A 20,152-nucleotide genomic window follows, 5' to 3' on the forward strand; every position below is an offset into this window, starting at 1 on the left:
CCTTATTTGTTGCTTGCATCTTTCACTCTTTTTTTTTTTTTTTAACCTTTGTGTCTTTAAGCAAGGGTATTACAAATCCTCCAGAAGGAACTAAAATTTACAAGGATTCCTGGGACTTTGAACCATATCTGAATACCTTGAAGGCTGCTGTAGGAGATGAAATTTTTCTTCACTCATCCTGGATAAAAGAATACTTCACCTGGGCTGGATTTAAGAATTATAACCTGGTAGTCAGGGTATGTTGCTAAATATTATTTGTCTTTGCTTTCTGGTATTTTAGAAATAGGCCAGATCCTTTTAGAGTCCCCATTTGTTTCTAAACGATCATTTACCAAGTGCTCCTCTTCCCCTCACACACGCAACTGCCTACCAGAGAAACAGATTTGCCCATGTGATCATGTCTCCTAAAACATTGAGGGACTCCTCTGAAATCCAGCTCATTTGCTTTTAGAATATCTGACATCTTCTATCACCACGTGGTTATCATTTGTTTGTGTGATCATAGATGTTTGTCTCAGTATTTGGCATAGCAGCAACAATTGTTTAAAACAGTTATTAAACAGCTAAAAGGTAGAATTCATCCACAAGGTGGTAACACAAAGAAGGCGAGACAGGTGCAGGCTGGGAATTGAATGGCACAAACCAAAAAGTCTACTTCCATCAAGAGCATATGACTATCCTCACAGCAAAAGGTAGCATTCAGAGAAAAGACAAATACTGGCTATACTAATTTCCAACTACCCTTTAAGGACCTTTGTTTTACACATTCTTGGAATCTTTTGAAGACTCTGACCATCTGATTAATGTTCTTCCATTTCCTGTGATGTCATTTTCACAGATGATTGAGACAGATGAGGACTTCAACCCTTTTCCTGGAGGATATGACTATTTGGTTGACTTTCTAGATTTGTCCTTCCCCAAAGAAAGACCTAGCCGGGAACACTCCTATAAGGAAGTAAGCGGCAATCCTGGTGGAAGTCCCTCTTTCCTTCCCTCCTTTCTTCCTCCTCTTTTTTCTCCCTTCCCTCTCTTTTTTTCTTCCTAATTTTTAATTTAGAATCACTTTTATTTTACAGAGAAGTTGCAAGACAATACAGAATGTTGTTCATATCTTACATTACTATTGTGTTATTTTATTATTTGTGACATTTGTCATTGTTAACTAACCAATATTGAAATACTGTGATCAACTGAAGTCCATGCTTGCTTCTTTTTGAGCCATTGATCCAGGCTGGCTTTCCTATCTGCTTCCTTCCAAACATTGACCAGCTGTCCTTAGAACTAGGCATAAATCTCTGCCTTCTTTTACTTTTGGCCAGCAACATCTTCTAGTGAACCTAATGAATGTCTCTCTAAAGAGAATTGAATCAATATAAACATATACAGTGTGTGTGTGTGTGTGTGTGTGTGTGTGCAAGCCAATACTAGAGTTTGAATTCAGATCCTGGGCTCTAGCCCTTAGCTTTTCCATTCAATGCTGGCTCTCTACCACTTGAGCCACAGCTCCACTTCCAGCTTTTTGGTGCTTAATTGGAGTTAAGTCTCACAGACTTTCCTGCGCTGGCTGGCTTCCAACTATGACCCTCAGGTCTCAACCTCCTGGGAAGCTCGGATTACAGTTGTAAAATACCCTGGGTCCTCACTTTTTTTTGACTACTCTGTCTGCATTCTTTTCTTGCTGCCAACTACACTCTCTAATTTCCCTCCAAAACTCTATATTCAAACACTAGTTTTTGCTAGTCTCTTCCTGGTTGAGTTCAACTGCTAGCCATCATTCTTCTACAAATAACTCCAAAACTTTAAACATCCAGCCCAGACTTCTTTCTGATTCCCTCTGATTTGGTGAGGCTTTGTATCCTCCATTGTCAACTGCTTGTTGAATACAGCATGGATTGCTACATCCTTGGTGCCTCATTCTCAACCTGGCCCAAATGCAACCCTTCATTTCCCTTTCCTTAAACTGATCTGTGTACTTTTCTATCTGATTGTTAGCAATACCATCCTTCCAGTCAACCAAACTAGAAACAAAGAAGCCAGCTGCGCACCTTCTTTTCCTTGTCTTCAAATCCAATCACCGAAAACTCTATTTACCCCCTTTTCCATCTGTGCCTCTCCAAAAGCAAGAAAGTCCACTCCCCTTCATTGGACAGAACCAGATCCCCAGACAGACAGAACTTAGTCTGATTAAGCTAAGGAACCATGCCTTCAAGCCTTTAAGTTGGCAAATAAAAGATCTCTGATCCATATCACAATGGGCAGAACTGTCTTACAGGAACTGTTTGGGAAAGGCAAATGAATCAAAAATCCCAATCTTGCCATTGTTCTTTGAAACACTAGCCCATGCTTTATGAAACTTTGCCTTTGCTGGCATTGGCATGATTTTTCCCAGTACAAAAGGAGATGTGGTACAGATAGTGGAAAAGCTCCTTTGTGCTTGAGACAGGCAATGGTGGGTTGTCAAACCATGTCTAATCTTAGGATATCATCCTTTCATGTTCTTTTTATTTTTGCTGGTCCTGGGGTTGGAACTCAGGGCCTAAGCACTGTTCCTGAGCATCTTTTGCTCAAGTCTATCGCTCTACCACTTGAGCCATTTTCTGGCGTTTTCTGTGTAATGTATCAGAGGTAAGAGTCTCACAGACTTTCCTGCCCAAGTTGGCTTTGAACCATGATCTTCAGATCTCAGCCTCCTGAGTAGCGAGGCCTGGCTCCTTTCATGTTCTTTAGAGAACTTCATTTTTTCTCTCGAGTCCCATGTTATACAGAAACCACAGCTTAGCAAGCTTGAGTTCATGTAACCAGTCAACATAGGGCTAAAATTCAAGATATATCTGCTTATGTCTAATCCTGTACCCCTTTGCCTGTCTAGCAGCTGCATTGTCCACAACCTAGATCTCCTGATTTAAGATAGTTTTACTCTAGTGCCAACAGGACACACACAGCTGCCATAAACTTGCAGGCTCTGCATTGCCTGTGAATGCACAAGTGGAGACTTTGGGCCCTTGCTTTTGGAGTGATGATAATAGTAAACATTTATGCAACACTTATAATGTACCAGGCCTTTTTTTTTTTGGTGGTGGTGGTGGGAGCACTGAACTGAGGTTTGAACTTAGAGCTTTGCATCTGCAAGTCAGGTCCTCTACCACTTGAGCCTTTCCAGCCCTTTCTACTCTGGTTATTTTTGAACTAAGGCCTCTCTTTTTTGCCATGGTCAGCCTGGATTACAGTCTTACTTATGTTTCCCACAGTAGCTAGAATATACTAGCATGCCCAGCCTTTTCTCTTGAGATGGAAGTTTGCAATGGTCTTGAACTGTCATACTCTCCATCTACTTCCTGAATAGCTGATGTTACAGGTGTGATCTACTGCCTTCTTAGAAGGTATTTCACAGCCAGGAGCCAGTGGCTCACACCTATAATCCTAGCTATTCAGGAGACTGAGATCTGAGTATCTTGGTTCAACGCCGGCTGGGACAGGAAAGTCCATGAGACTCATCTCCAATAAACTACTCAGAAAAAGCCAGAAGCGGCATTGTGGCTTAAATGGTAGAGCGCTAGCCTTGAGCACAGAAAGGCTCAGTGACAGAGCCCAGGCCCTGAGTTCAAGCCCCAGGGCTGGTTAAAAAAAAAAAAAAACAAAGTATTTCAAATACCATGACACACATCTTCACAACAGTCCCATGAAGAATGCTCCATTATCTCTTCTTATGGATGAGGAAACCAAGGCACAGAAGGAGAGCAAAATTACCCAGGAAGATTTGAACCCAGTGATCTAAACTGAATGAATGCTCCACTGCTATCCTCATTGGGCTCTTGACCCGCGTTCTGTTTTTCCTTTTCTCGATGTCCCTGCACTCAGCCTCCCTCCTTTTCCCCTCAGCCTGTGGCATCTGGAGACTTCTCTCCTCTATCCCCTCATATCCCTAAATACAAGTCTGTGCATTGGTGAGGGATAGGAGGTTCCACCCTCTGTGGCCCACCCTCTATGCAGTCCACTCCTGCTAGAAATTCTGCCTCATCTGTTGCAGATTCGTAGCCGGGTTGACGTCATCAGATACGTGGTGAAGAACGGTCGTCTCTGGGATGATTTGTACATAGGATTCCAGACTCGGCTCCAGCGGGACCCTGATATCTACCACCACTTGTAAGTGTGAAAAAAACACCTGTCACCCCCTGGACAGCCGCTAGGGATGTAGGTATACAAGCAGAGTCAGTCCCCAAATTCTGACAGATAGGTGTGAACCTCCACTTCCCTCACAGCTTCATTTCTTTGTTAGCTTTTTTTTTTTTTTTCCCACAAGCAATCTGGTTAGGAAAAATAACATGTTTGCCTGCTTCATTTATCATGGGAGTACCTTCTGGATGACTTCCAGAAGTGGGATTTTTGGTATAGGAAAGAGGAAGACATTACCAAGAAGAAAAGAGGGTGTTTTCCAAGGTATGTATGAAAAGGTTGTTTTAATTAATTTGGTGCCAGTACTAGGACTTAAACTCAGGGTTTAGGCTCTGTCCTTTAGCTTTTGCTGCTGAAATCTGGTGCTATACCATTTGAGCCACAGCTCTATTTCTGGCTTCTTGTGGTTAACTGAAGATAAGAGTCTCAGACTTTCCTGCCCAGGCTGGCATTAAACAGCAAACATTAGATCTCAGCCTCCTGAGTCACTAGGATTGGAGGTGTGAGCCACTAGCACCTGGCAATTTCCCACGTTTGAATCTACAACATCAGCAAGGACAAAACATTCTTTCTAAGCATCACTGTTAAACCTAGACAATAGAGAAGAAACTTAATTTTTCAATTCTAATCATTTAAAAATACCTAAGCAAAATCTATCATCTAGTTTCTGTCGTAAGCTTGCAACTATACACATTTTTAAAAATACCCTTAGCACTTATTTTCTGGTGGAAGATGTTGAAATTATATTTGAAAAAATGTGAAGAATGTGGAGATAGGTAAAAGACAAAGTAAGTAGCCCCCCCCCCCCAAGAAATGTCATCTGTTCCTTGCCCTCCCTCCACCCACTCTTAGGGTCACCCTGGGTTACCATGATGCCATAGAAAGTGAGAGCTTTAGTTCCTGTGATGTCCAGGCCTCTACCAGGCCACATCCACATTCCTCTAGATATATTAGTTTTCAATTAAATGTGTTGTTGGGAAGAGGGAGAGTTACTGCCATTGTTTTTCGTATAGTCCTTGTACATATATTCTGCAGCTTGATCTCAGACATCCCCAAAAACATCTCATGGGTTTGGTTTCAGTCTCATTACTGTCCTTCAGGGTTAGGGAATGCAAGATGACCTCAAACCTTTAACAGCTGCAAGGCATTCCAAGTTGCTTATTGTTGCCACAGCACATACCTGCTTTCTTGTAGAAAACTAAAAATGGAGTAACTTTGGGTAACTACTGAAGATTTTTATTTGGGTTGGTTGTGGGGTTTGAACTCTGAGCCTGGGCACTGTCCCTCAGCTCTTCAGCTCAAGGCTAGCACTCTACCACTTGAGCCACAGCACCATTTCTGGTTTTCTGAGTAGTTTATTGGAGATAAGAGTCTCATGGACTTTCCTGCCTGGGCTGGCTATGAATTGGGATCATCAGATCTCAGCCTCCTGAGTAGCTAGGATTGCAGGTGTGAGCCACTGGTGCCTGGCATTGGAGATCTCTTTCTTTGTAAAAATGATTCAACTTGGAAACTTCCAGGAGATTGATACTATGTATATTGCATTTTGCTAACAAAACAAAAGGATGTTGTAATGACTCTTGGGAAATAACCCAATTTAGCTTTGTTACTTTTCAAATGGAATTTATGAATTTATGAACTATTTTTTTTGCAAAGAAAGTCACATATCTCCACTGTGGAAAATTTGAAAAAAATAAAATACACCCCCCACACACACTCACACATACACACAGCACAAATAATCCAGACACCTAGACAGAACAATTTATATTTTGGTGACTAGCTAATCTTTCTTTTTCTATGTATAAGAACGTACTCATGTTTTTCATTAAAAAAATAGGACAATACTATATTGCAGCTGAGTATTTAGCATTGTGATTTTCTACATTACTATATACTCGTTTTTAATGCCTACCTAAAGCCATGATAGAGAGAGAGAGCAGCATTGTCATCCTTCTACCTCAGTCCTCATGTCCAATGAGAGAACTGTAGGCTAGACTTGAGACACTGTAAAAGAGACAGGAAAGCTTATTAGAAAAGAAATAGGGCAGAGAAAGGAGACTGCTTCTGTGGCATAATGCCCTGGAAAACCAGAGCTTTCATTCACCTTCAGGCATGCTCTGTTAGGTTTAAACAGAGGAAGGACTGAGGTTAGGGGGCAAATGCGTGCGGAAAGAGCTCCAGTTACAGGTGTGATCTGGTTGGTCCTTATCTCAGTCCTGGTTCTCCTGGACTCGGGGGTCGTTGTTATCACTGGGATCACTTGAAGGGAACAATCTGCTTCCCATGAGATGATTCTTCCTACTTCTGGAAGCAGCCTGATCATTAGAGGTCATCGTTCTCATTTAGAGATGATCTTTCTTATAAGGACAGATGAAGATCTGCTGTTACCAGTAGTTTCAGTCCTTGTCATAAAGATATTATGGGTCCGTCCTGTTTTTCCTGGAACCCAAAGTGATTGTGAAGTGATTAGGGGAGGGAGTGGCTTAGAGCAATGACAAACGCAAAATGAAGCACCAATGCCAGGCTTTTCTTCTACTTTTGGTTAATTCACAACATCAAAAGCAGCTTAAAGTACCTCTTACAGTAGACTGATAGCGAGGTGTCTCTTGTGTGAGAACAACAGTTTTAGCCTTTGGAACTTGCGTATTTATTGTGTATTAATTGAGTCTTTCCTGTGAGAAGTTCAGGTCCACAGATCCAGCCTGAAGTCTCCTTGTGATTTCATCCTGCATCTCAGCGTTTCTTCCCATGTCCCCATTGTTCATGTCTAGCTGCTGTCTAGCTATATCAGATGCCAGTAGTCAGACTTCATTTGATCAGTCTTAATTGGCCTTTGTTTCTAACATTTTATGGTTTGAAAGCAATGAATGGGCAAACAACCTGTCAGTGTGTCTTGCACACTTTTTTAGTGGTTTCCATAGGCTGGGTGCAGCGTGCACAGCTTAGGCCTTTGGCCCACTCTCCTCAATTCCCTGGCCCACCTCTCTTCCATTCTTCAGGAAGCCTGACTATTTGCCACCATTCATGTCTGACCTAGCTAGTGCTAGGTGCTGAGGCTTGTGTACCACAATAGAAATCGAGATTTTTCACCTCTGAGGATTCCTTAACAGAAACATATCATCACATTTATTTTTTTGTGTGTTGATCCTGGGGCTTGAACTCAGGGCCTAGACTCTGTCCCTGAGCTTCCTTCGCACAAGGCTAGCACTCTACCACCTGAGCCACTGCTCAACTCCTGGTGTTTTGTTTTGTTTTGTTTTTGGTAGTTTATCAGAGATCAGTGTCTCATGGACTTTCCTGCCTGGGCTAGCTCTGAACCATGACCCCCAGATCTCAGCCTCCTGAGTAGCTAGGATTACACATATGAGTCACAGGCACTTGGCATGTTGTCATGTTTTAATGGACTATCTAAATCCAACATCTGGAAATTCTAGGCTACATGAATAGCTGAGCAGTACAACAACACTCTCTTTGGGAGAGCTGAGTACCAGGAACCAAAAATATCCAGGCACTGCAACAGACAGAAGTTGCTTGTTTTATCTCTTACAGGTTTTGGAATCATTTTCAAATTAAGCTCCCCCTAACACCACCCAACTGGAGGTCATTCCTGATGCACTGCGGTTAGACTGGACCTCAGATTCCCCAGGTGAGCTTCCCCGGGGACTGGCACACACCCTGCCACACATCCCCTGATACTCTTTGTCACCTACATTGCAGAAAGTCTGACTTTCAGAGTTGCAAAAGAGGAAATGGTACAAGAAGAACATTGGAGTTTAAAAAAATAAGTATTTACTGGGAGCTGGTGGCTTACACCTATAATCTTAGCTACTCAAGAGGCTGAGGTCTGAGGACAGTTTGAAACCAGTTTATGCAGGAAAGTCCTTGAGACACTGATCTCCAATTAACAACCAAATAGCCAGAGGTGGAGCTGTGGCTCAAGCTGCGGAATCCTAGTCTTGAGGAAAGCTTAGGGACAGTGCCCAGGCCCCTGAGTTCAAGCCCCAGTACTAGAAAAATAAATAAGAAAAATAGTGAATACATTTGGCCCCATATCCATAAAACCTTTGATCTAGTTGAGGTGAACAGACTTGATAACAAAGTAGGACCTCTCCCAAGAGGCCAATGAGTGTTCAGAACTCAGTCCCAAGCAAATGAGGAAAAGCAGCTGCAGAAATGGGAGTGGAAAACTTACTTAAACTGTGTCTCTCTCTTTTCCTGGATGGGAGTTCTGATTCTCTGGCATGAAGCAGAGTCTCCAGCATTCCATTTTATGGTTTGCAATATGGTTTTATCTGCTGAGTTACAAAATCCGTCTCCACGTGTAGTAAAAAGAATCATATAGGGCTGGGAAGGTGGCTCAGTGGTAGAGTGCTTGCCTTGCATGCATGAGGCTCTGGATTCCATTCCTCAGCACCACATAAGCAGAAAAGGCCAAAAGTGGTGCTATGGATCAAGTGGTAGAGCGCTAGCCTTGAGCTGAAGAAGTGAGGGACAGCACCCAGGCCCAGAGTTCAGGCCCCACAGCCAAAAATAAAAAAAAGAAAAGAAAAGAATAATTGATAACAAAGTTCCTTGACTCATGAGTTCACATGTTTATATTCCTTTATGTACTTTTATACAAAAATGTAGAAATTTTGTACAAAAATGTACAAATGTTCAATGTACAAATAATGTACCCATGGAAGTGGTGCTGTGGCTCAAGCAGTAGAGCACTCACCTTGAGCTGAAGAGCGCAGGGACAGCGCCCAAGCCCAGAGTTCAAGCCCCACGACTGACCAAAAAATAATAATAATAATGTACCCATTATATTTTACTTTGAAAAGACAGTGTTTCTCTAATAGTTGGCAACTCTCCATTTCTCTCACTGTTTCTCTTTGTGTGTTATATGCTCTCCTTGTTTTGCATTCTCTTGCATATATGTTCTCTTTTTCTCATTCTCTCTCTCTGTCTCTCTGTCTCTCTGTCTCTCTCTCTCTCAGCTTTATGAGACATGGTCTCATTCTGTAAGCTAGCCTCAAACACATAGTCTTCCTGACTTAGCCTTCTGAGTTCTGGGATTACAGACATGCAGCACTATGCCTGACAATATCAAGTTTCTTGAAAGTCAAGATGATTGCTTGGATAGCTCAGCACAGAGCCTAGCATACACGTGACTGTTGACAATATACATTCAAAAAAGAAAAAAGGAAAACCAAATCACTCCATCTCCACTGTCGATGTGACTTGCTCCTTCAAATAAGCGTTAGTGTATTTACCAGCATTGCATTCAGTTACTAAGTTCATACTGTAGTCTAGCACAGGGCATTGGACTAGATCTTCTTTCTGAGTTATGCTTTGAGCTAGAGGGGTTACTAAGGAAATTCACATACATACTACTATATCACTAGCAGACTCTCACAGCTCTTGTATAAACTAAGTGTTGGGACTACTGAGCAAGAAATAACTGCATCTGATGTTTAGAGATAACCAGGAAGAGTGCTGTAGGGAGGTAATATTTCAGGGCCAGGAGCTGGGGGATTGAGATAGTGACTTACAGAGTCAATAAAGTGCTAAGTGTGGTGGTACAAGCCTTTAATCCCAGTACTCAGAGGCAGAAGCAGGACTACAATTAAGTAGTCTCAAAAAAGCAAGGACTGAGAATACAGGTCAGTAATAGCACATTTTCCTAGTATGCACAAAGCCTTGAATTCCATCTCTAGTAGCACAGAAAGAGGCGGGGAGGGGGGCAAGAAATGCTTAATAAACTGAGAAAGAAGAGATGGTTAGAAGAAAATTCTAGACAGAAAGGGTGGGCAAAGTCCAAGGTAGAAAAAAACATGGAGAATTTGAGCGATGGTGTGCCCTCTCCTGGTGAGGCATGGAGGTGAGGGAAACCAGGAGTAGGAGTTGGGAGGAAGAAAATCAGGAGGGCTTGAGGCAGGGGCTAAATGGGTTCTCTCCTTGTGAAAAGTCAGGAAGCACAGAAGGTGAGGAGGCAGCTGACAGTGTCCAGAGCCCAAGGTCATGGAGGCAAATGGAGCTCGGGCAGAACACGGGTTGTGATACGTGAAGATATGAGGGAGTAAATGAATGAAAGGGGCAGAGATAAAGTTCACAGGAATCAAGAAGTCATGTGGACTTTGCCAAGTTGCCTCAAGGCAGTGACAGGTCAACACCTCACACTGGAAACCCCAGCTGCTGAGTTAGAGTTTGAGGGCAGATTGCTGGACTTGTATTGAAGGTTCCCTCTGTGAGCTGATTATCAGGCACAAACTTGCCTCACCCAGCCATGTGATGGGCATAAAGCATGCAGAGGAGAGTGAAAGGTTCATGGTGAATGAATAATAGAGGTTAAATACATCCACCCCTCATGAGCCAAAGGTGAGAGTCACGTGAGCCACAGGCAGTGGGAGAATCACCAGAAGCTGGAAAGATTCATATTCCATTCACATCCCAGTGTCAAATGCTTCCTCTCCTTGAAGCAACTACATAGCTTGAGCTCAAGAATAAGAATAAAAATGTTGGCCAAGCACCTGAGGCTCTCACCTGTAATCCAGCTACTTGGGAGGCTGAGATCAGAGGATTGCAATTCAAAGCCCCAGTAGGAGAGTCTGTGAGACTCTTATCTCCAGTAAACTATTCAGAAAACAGTGGAAGTGGCACTGTGATCCAAGTGGTAAAGTGCTAGTCTTGAGACAAAGAAGCTCAGGTACGAGTCCAAGCTCTTAGTTCAACTCTCAGGACTAGCAAAAAAATAAAAATAAAAAAGGAAAAAAAAGAAGAATAAAATGTGTCCCAATGTAACATCAAACTTATAAAAGTATTAAAAATATGACCCCTACCACTGTTCATCAGCAATATCTTTTGTTCACAGAGATGCTAAACATGAACAATGCAAGAATGTACCGATGCTACTACATCTTGAATACAAGACGTTTATACCAAAGCGACAATGCTATGAGCCGGCAGCGCATGACACTAGGCTGTACTTTTGAGACAGTCACGTATTTTCTGTTGGGAATCACAACATAAGCTGATTCAAGGGTTTTGTTGTTGTTGTTGTTTTGTTTTTATTTTTGTTTTGTGTCAGTCCTGGGACTTGAACTCCCCGGTGCTAACCCTGAGTTTCTTTTGCTTAAAGCCATTGCTCTGCCACTTGAGCCACAGCTCAATTTCTGGCTTGTTTCTGAGTTAGTGTATGGGAGATAACTGTGTCATAGACTTTTCTACCCGGGCTGGCTTCAAACCATGATCCTCAGATCTCAACCTCCTGAGTAGCTAGTATTATAGGTGTGAGCCACTGGCACCAGGCTTGGGATATAGCTCAGAGGTAGTGCATGTGTTTAATGTATGTGAGGCCCTGGGATCCATCCACAACAACACTACCACCGAAACAGTGTCTACCCACAACTCTCTGAAAAAGGAACCGACAAATTCCATAGAAACAAGCTCTACAGGCTTTAATGTTCCAGAAAAGGAACTGTGAGGAAGGGAGACATGAATCCAACACGCAAGAAACAGGAAGAGGAAACATTTCCAGACTACAAGGAGAAAATGGAAAGGCTAGAGAAGCAGATGGTAGGTTAGAAGGAAAATGGAAGCATGGATTATGAGAAACAGGAAGACAAAAAAAATAAGGAAAAATACTTACATGGAATTTTTAAAAGAAGAATATAGAAACACATCTTTTGCACTTTAATAGACTGATTTAAGAGTCATGAAGAGGGGCTGGGAAGGTGGCTCAGTGGTAGAGTGCTTGCCTTGCATGCATCAGGCCCTGGGTTCGATTCCTCGGCACCACATAAGCAGAAAAAAAGCTGGAAGTGAAGCTGTGGCTCAAGTGGTAGAGCGCTAGCCTTGAGCTGAAGAGCTGAGGGACAACGCCCAGGCCCAGAGTTCAGGCAAAAAAAGAGTCACGAGGAACTTGAAGGAGAAGGTAAAATCAAACACTGCTCTAAAAGCTTGCATTTCATCCCAACTGAAAATGATCTTGATTCATTTACAAAAATTGTTACTTCATGTAGTTAATTTAGCTCTAAGAATTAGGTAGATCTTTGATTAATGAAAGATATGAATACTAGACGGTAAATTGCACTGACAAAAGTTGTTTAAAATTATAGAAAACAAAAACCAAGATCTGTATCTTAAAGATAGAGATGTGGAGCCCCTTTTGTGAACTCCTAAAAACATTGTTTCAATGCTTAAATTAAATGACTTGGGATTGGAGGCATGGCCCAGTTGGTAGAATGTTAGCCAATGAGCAAAAGCATAAGGTACCAAGTTCAAGTACCAGACTTGAAAACAATAATAATAATAAATAAAATAGGTAAGTAGTTTGCTAGATTTTACTGATATCTATCATTTTCCTATGATATTCTTTTTTTTTGGGGGGGGGGGTCCGGTCATGGAGCCTGAAGTCTGGGCCTGGGCTCTGTCCCTCAGCTCTTCAGCTCAAGGCTAGGGCTCTACCACTTGAGCCACAGTGCCACTTCCCACTTTTTTCTTTTTGCTTATGTGGTGCTGAGGAATCGAATCCAGGGCCTCAGGCATGCAAGGCAAGTGCTCTACCACTGAGCCACCTTCCCAGCCTTCCTATGATATTCTTATACTCTTTTAGGTCATACAAGTTTTATTTCTCAGAAAACATGATTGTTAACTAGGTTTCTGTTGATGTTTCCAATTCACACCACTGACTGGAACATCAAAGTCTACTTTCGGGGTGTAACCTACTTCTTTGCTTTTGAAGATCAAAGAATCTCAGGTGTTTCTCTCTTTCAATAACTAAAGTTATACTGTTAATTGAAATGCTGATTATCTATTACAATCAACACCAAAAAATGATTCCTTACTTTGTTTTACCTCACACAGTCTGTTAAACAGACTTGCTTGGAATTTCTGTGATGCTGTGATTCATACTACATGTTATTCACTTATTGTTAAAGATAATACAATGTGTATCAAAGAGACTATATCTTAAAATGTCTTTGTTATCACTATAAATTGGCTTTCCTACCACCAAGTCGATTTTCGTGTTACTTATGCAAGTCTTTTCCCCTGAAATCCTCCACATCACTGGGTCCTCCAATCCATTGACCAACTTCATCTTTCACGTCTTCACTTCCTCCATTGCTCTCCTTCTTGTGTATGCCTTGAACCCACCCTTCCTCCTCCATAAGTGCCTCACATCCAGTTCTTCCCTACCTGAGACTCTCATCCCCTTCTTCCTGTGTAAACCCCACCTCCCTTCCTCTCTCTCCCCAGCCAGTATCTCAGATCTCACTTCCTTTACTCAGATGGATGACATGATGCTTGATCCAACATCCTCTTTGTCATCTCCACCTTCATTCACATTATACCCAACTCTGACCACTTTGCCCACTTTATATGCTACAAAGATCAAGAGAGGAAGGAAAGTCACAAAGGTAATCTTGGCATCAAGGGCTGATTTTCTTTTTTTCCCCCAAAGAAATCTGACAGTTTCAGAAAAGGACAAGACACTCAAGGTTACCAAACTTATTCCAAGCCACTCAATGGAAGCCATCCAACTGGGAAATTGTTCATGGACTCCACAACCAGAGTATGATATCACCCTCAGAGTATGCTGGGAAAGCTGCCAGGTGTGAGGTGTGGCTACGAATCTCCCAATGATGGAGCCCAGGTCTGGAATATCCATGGGTTTCTGGAAAGGGCAAGAGGGAGGCATTAGCCCTGAGGAGAAATTCCTGTGCCTAATGCTTTTGTAGAGCTTACCTTCCTACCAACTGGCAAGGGAGACAGATTTCTCTCTTGCATACAAACAATGAAAGGTGGATTCTGAGCTGAGAAGCCACAAGTTAATAACAACCAGGGTCTTGGTACAAATACATACTATTTTCCAGGAAGAACACTACAGGAATGGATATAATATAGAGGCAAGGAAATCACTGGAAAAGAACAATAGAAAAAGCCAACAAACGAGAAAGCTGACACGTGACAAGGGTATTGGGCGAAACAGAAAAATTTCAAGCTGTTATGATTTGAATGTTGCCACTAGAACTCACACTGAAATGTTATTCCCTGTGTGAAGTAGTAGGAGGTGGGGCCCTGGGATGACACAGTCAGTCTTGAGTGAATGGGTTGTTGCAGCACATATACTCTTCAGGCTGAATCAAAGGACATGCACAACTGTGGCTTTTATTAGCATCTTCCCAATCTCCCAGTGAATGGAGAATCTTGCACACTATATTTAAACATATTGATTCCTTCATATATTGATTCCTTCCTCCACACCAACTTCTCCCTCCACTGTTTGCAAATATTACTAACACAACATTTTCTTTAAAAAATAAACATAAAAAAATAGAACCCTTCCTCTCTATCATACCCATGAATTCTTTAGCAGTTGAAACATGAAGGTTAATTGACCCAATAAAGTAGATAATCCAGATTTGCAGGAGTAAATACTTCTGTGGATTCAATGTAAGTATCTTAATTTAAATAGAGAAAACATTTTTAAGTAAGGTGACTGGGAAATTGCAATGAGCCAATGTTGTCGGCAGGTGGCGGAAGAACACCGCATCGCGCGCTTGCTTCCTCTGGCGCTCAGGCGCAGTGACTCTTGATTTGATGGCCATGTCAAAGTAACCGCTCCTCTCCACCTGTTCCCCACATCGCTACCTGGTGGCCAAATGTGTAGCAGCTTCGGGGAGCGATGAGGCCATTCAAGACACTGCTAAAAACGTTTTTGCTTATGGTGACCCCTTATTTTGATGGACCCAATACCTAAGTCATCAGGCCTTTTATAAGAAGGCTGCTTGGAGGATTCACCCTTCCTGGTCACTATTTCGTGCACTCCAATTCATGCAGAACAAAAATGGATTTTGTTTTTCTTTTGCTTTTCTTTCTTCTTTCTTTCTTTCTTTTTTAAATTCTCCTGTCTCATCCAAGCATCCTTCACCTACCAGTCACAGGACTTGATCTCACGTCCATTCTTGTTCATTTCCTCTAGGATAATCCCTCAAGGACCTGGTGGCTTCATTCTGTCATAGTCCTTATCATTCCAGGGTCCCAGGCCCTGGCTGAGAGGGAGCCCCAGGACCTGTGGCCTTGGGGGTATGGCGGCGTGCAGGGCAGGCTGAACACTCATAGGCCCCTGTTGGAGTGTCTCTCACTGCAAAATCCTCAGATACCAACTGCATCAGACCCACAGATTCTCCAGTTGATATTTGTCTCCCCAGAAAATGGTCTCAAATGTTAAGAAGGAAGGAAGATTTTCCGAACTTGCCTAAACAATGGCATTTGGATTTTGCCTTGTCACACCAAGCCTCGTTCCTTCTTGTCCTTTCGAAATCATTCTTTCCACCCTTGTCTTTTATAACTGTGTGTCCTTGGGCCAAGGAGGATTGAGAAAGGAACTCTGTGACTAGGGCTCCGCTCTCTATGGACTTTACTTGCAACATACAAAAGCTGGACTTCCTGAATTCTAGCTACCAACTTGTAGTAAATGGTGAGTCTTCATGTATTGCTCGGCTTCAAGCCTGTGAGCAGATGGAAACTGAGGAGTTTTGTTTTTCCATTGACCTGGTTCAAACAAGATGTTCAGATTGAACTGCTCTGTGTGCCCATAAATATCACAGCATTGAAGAGCTCAGTACTGGTGGTAACAGTGATCTGCTACTCAAAACAATAGCTGTGCCCAATAACCCAGCTACAGGAACAAAGGGAAGTAGATTTATTTTTGTTTTGTTTCTTTTCGAGGTATGGACCTACACAATTGGGGCCTGTAAAGATCTTGTATCCATGAATGCAGCTGGTAAGGAGCTAGTTGTGTCCGTGGCTCTAATTGACTCTGGTAACTAGGAGCTATTCAGCAGTAAAAACTTCATTTATTCCTTTTGCATGAAAATAAAAATAAAAGAAACCTAGAACCACGGTTAACTTCCCTGTACAAAATAGGTCAAATTTTTACAAGGCCAGGCAATGAAACAATGTTTCCAGAGGCCTCAGGCTAGTGTTTCCCTGGGAAAAAAATTAAATTAAAATATCAGTGCCCTCCAACACTAAGAACAAACATCCAAGTACCCGCTGGGCACACAGATGCTGTTAAGGATTAAGTTCAAGTGGACATTTGAGCCCCAGTGAGCAGGACATTTGTGACTGTTGCAGAGATGAGTCTCTACTGTCCTGAGCCCTCCAGCACAGGTCCCACACGCCCTGGTGTATCCCTACAGAAGACTGTAAAAATGGCACATGTCTGATAATTACTAATACTGCATTATCCTTATATACATTGTACATCATGTTTAAGAAGCCAGACTCGCTTCAGTATCATGACCCAGAAAAATGGCCTCTGAACCATACTGGACTTGAACCTCAACAGGAATTTGTTCTCTTCTCAAAAGGATAAAACCCAATACTTCACCTTTATATCTCCATAGATAGTGAGTTGGGGCAGGGGGGAAAAAAGGCAACAGGGAGAAAAAAATGTTCAGAGTAAAGACAAAGTATAATGCTGAAAAGAAAATGGGGAAAATCAAAAGAAAAACCCTTCCCAGGATAAAGATTCATCTTGGACTAGAAACTTTTGCAGGGTTCATTATGGAAAACAAAAGCTTCATAGACATATAATTGCAAAATATTTCACTTCCAGTGCTAGAACAAGATGAACACTTAGTTGAGCACCCTGTAGAACATGGATGGATTGGGAATACAAGGCAGGAGGAACTGCAGATCAGAACAGAACAGCATCTATTCTCAGCCAGTATGGGATCAGATTGGAATGAATAAGTTATACTAAGAGTCATGGTGCCATTTGTGGTTTATCAGGTACACAGATCAATACTTAAATTGAGCCAGGCGCTGGTGGCTCACATCTGTCATCCTAGCCACTCAGGAGGCTGAGATCTGAGGATCCCAGTTCAAAGCCAGCCGGGGCAGGAAAGTCCATGAGACTCTTATCTCCAACAGAAAATGGGAAGTGGCACTGTGGCTCAAGTAGAGTGCTTACCTTGAGCTGAAGAGCTGAGGAACAGTGCCCAGGCCCAGAGTTCAAGCCCCATGACTGACAAAAAAAAAATTGATTCCACTTACAATTGTGTGTGTGTGTGTGTGTGCATGTGCACACACGTGTGTATGCATGTATGTATACTGGGCCTTGAACTCAGAGCTTGGGGTGCTATCCCTTAGCCTTTTCACTCAAGACTGATACTCCAGCATTGAGCTACACCTGCTTTTCAATGGTTACTTGGAGATAAGAGTCTCATCTGGACTGGCTTTGAACTGTGATCCTCAATTCTTAGCCTCCTGAGTAGGTAGGATTACCACAACCATCAGCACCTGGCTTCCACTACAATTTAAAATTTTTCTCATGGTGGGAAAGTGTACCTATCTTCTATTTTCTACTTCTATTGTTGCCTTCCAAGATTGAGCTGTCATTTTATTGTAAAATTAGGTTGGTCGATAAGTTTGCTTAACATAAAGGTATGTTAGGCTAAACCAAGCTATGACATTGGTAGGTTAGATATAATAAATGCATTTTCAAAGATAGATCTTCAGCTTCCAATGGGTTTCTTGGGCTGTAATTCCATCTTAAGTCAGGAACCATCTCTATAACATTTAAAGATTCTCCTTCCAGAGAGTGGAATCAGTCATTACCAACTCCTGCGCTTGTTGTACAGGCTCAGGCCTTGAACCTGTGGGCAGAAGGAAATGTAATGTCACCTTTAAAGAACCTGCCTCACCACGGAGCCAGGACTCAGAGTCTCAACGGAGATAAACCAGAAATGAATGGCAAAACCTTTCCCTTCTAGAATATTCTGTGCCTGTTAACCCAGTATGCCTTTGGCAGGCTTGATCGAGCTTCTTTGGAACTTCTTCTTCTGAACATCTGGCGAGACACAACCATCCTCAACACCGGCCTCTTGTATCTCTCCCACCTACACCTGTCTGTCCTTGTCAAAACCCATCTCATTGCACACCTGGGCACCCACTCCAGGGCCAGTCATTTCCGGCGAGCTGATCTGAACATCTCTAATGTCTGGAGGTCAGCTCATGTATTCTGTGGTCACCGGATCCTCCCACTGTGACATGATCAACTAATGCGTTTCAGTAATAACAGCTCACACAGAGTGTGACCTAATATGTATCAGGCACTCTGCCAAACATCCAACACACATTGCTACTTTTAAGAGGAAGGTTATTATCCCTATTTTAGCCATGAGGGAACCCAAGTCTCACAAAGTAGTTATTTAATTTGTCCAAGACCACACTCTCCCCTTGGATCCAGGAATTTACACTGAACTACTCCCTATGTACAAAGCAGGTTTCCCCTGAGCCCTCTTTCCTGTGCCTGATCAGAGGTCTTAGGCGCATGGTTCAGGTGATCTGTCTGTAGGACCTTTGCAAGCATTGGAGGCAAGTTTGGGAGACGCTTCCTGTGTTCAGAGAACCTGGCTTTGCCATTGGGTGGGGGCAGAAGGACCTGGGATGCCAGAGAATGAACCTGCAGTACTCCAACCTTGGTTTTCAAGAATGTAGGGCAGATGATAATTCTCAGACGCTACAACTAATAAGTGATACAACGATTCTCTCCAACCCTGCTCCCCCACTCTGTATCTGCTGCCTTGTCTTCACTGAGGACACTTCCTGCCCCTCATCACTGGGCTTAAGGATCCATGCGGATATTTTATTTTCCCAGCTGCGGCAAAATCAGCCTGGATGTTTCACATTCTTTGGGTCTTCAAAGATGGGTCATGTCAACAATGCTGCCTCTTCAGACATTGCAGAGCATTAAAGGGCCTTACTTAGAGGCTTCTCCTGAAATATGACAGATTAAAGCAATCCAAAATAGCATCTTCCAAATGCAGACATTTGGCAAGAATAAAACAACATGCTAAATGATCATGATTAAGGACCTCAGTTCATCCAGAACTTTCTAATGGCTTTTATTTTTTTAAGTGAAGCTATTAATAAGTTTTATCTCATTGACACACCCTAACCCTTCCTTATGAAATGGATATTTGTTCATTGTGACAGCTGTTCAGACCACTGAGTGTCCAACCCCGGGAATGCAAATAAAATGGAGAAAGGGACAACAATATATACTTCATGAAGTTTTCAGGACAAAGAAGTAAAATAACTCTCATGCAGTGCCTAGCCCAGCACCTAAAACAAAGGAGAAGTTTGAGTAGGATTGGTTCTTTGCCCTCCAAAAGATCGGTAATCTAAACCCAAAGAAATTAAGTATTTTATTGTAAAAGATCACATAGCTGAGATCTAAGTCTCAAAGTGATACAAAACAAAACATTACCAGTCTACTATCCTGCTTTGTTTACTAATTTGTTGGCTTAATAAGTGAGCATTTAAATTATGTCTCCCTCACCCCAGACTACACTATGTCAAGATAAATTCAGTTGATTAGACCACAGAGCTACAAAGATCAAGGACACAGTTACATCCTGCTCTGACAGCCTTGCCACCAGGAAAAGGGCTAAATAGAAAAGCTCATAACCATCACTATAAACCTTAGTCCTACTATTAGTAGCCCTGTAGATGAATCCACTCATAACCATCACTATAAACCTTAGTCCTACTGTTAGTAGCTCTAGTTAGGGTGACCCTATTTCCTCCAATGGTTGCTCAAGACAGCGCTGGCTTATTCAGGTCTCCCCCACGTCGTGATTAACATTGTCTTCCGGCTCTCAAATCGCTTGTGTCAGGCAATGACATTTATTGCTGTAGCCGTAGGGGCATCATTTGTAGCAAGCAAAGGGCAGTGTGTTCTCATCTGTTGCCTCCTTGGGCCTCTGCCACAGCCGTACCATACCCCCTTATTCCTGATTGCTTTAATTCCTGATTTACTTCAGTCTTTTCTCCTTGGAAATCTCCCTAATTCTCGCTGTTTTCAAATTTACAGCTGTGATATGGTATTTGAAGAGGTAGGACCTAAAGTTTCATAACTGGGGTCATTGGTCTGGCTCTACTCCTCTCCCCAAGCCCTACCACTGACTGGCAAATTTCA

At 42.5% G+C, this 20,152-nt stretch overlaps 1 protein-coding gene across 3 annotated transcripts in view; it reads left to right on the forward strand.

Annotated features, from left to right (window-relative positions):
* Positions 1–11,261, forward strand: part of LOC122111107 (cytidine monophosphate-N-acetylneuraminic acid hydroxylase) — a 103,141-nt gene extending 91,880 nt beyond the window's left edge. For 2 of the 3 annotated variants that reach the window (XM_042683835.1, XM_042683834.1), the window contains exons 12-16: positions 62–236; positions 839–955; positions 4,028–4,143; positions 7,726–7,822; positions 11,030–11,261. In XM_042683835.1, coding sequence (XP_042539769.1) covers positions 62–236; positions 839–955; positions 4,028–4,143; positions 7,726–7,801 — 484 coding nt within the window. In that variant the 3' untranslated portion in view covers positions 7,802–7,822; positions 11,030–11,261. The remainder of the gene's footprint in view (positions 1–61; positions 237–838; positions 956–4,027; positions 4,144–7,725; positions 7,823–11,029) is intronic. The other variant, XM_042683836.1, reaches the window with a different exon arrangement.
* The last annotated feature ends 8,891 nt before the right edge of the window (positions 11,262–20,152 follow it).

This window comes from Dipodomys spectabilis, unplaced genomic scaffold (genome assembly GCF_019054845.1).
Source record: "Dipodomys spectabilis isolate Male_0828 unplaced genomic scaffold, ASM1905484v1 ptg000085l, whole genome shotgun sequence".
In the NCBI taxonomy this organism is placed as follows: Eukaryota; Metazoa; Chordata; class Mammalia; order Rodentia; family Heteromyidae; genus Dipodomys; species Dipodomys spectabilis.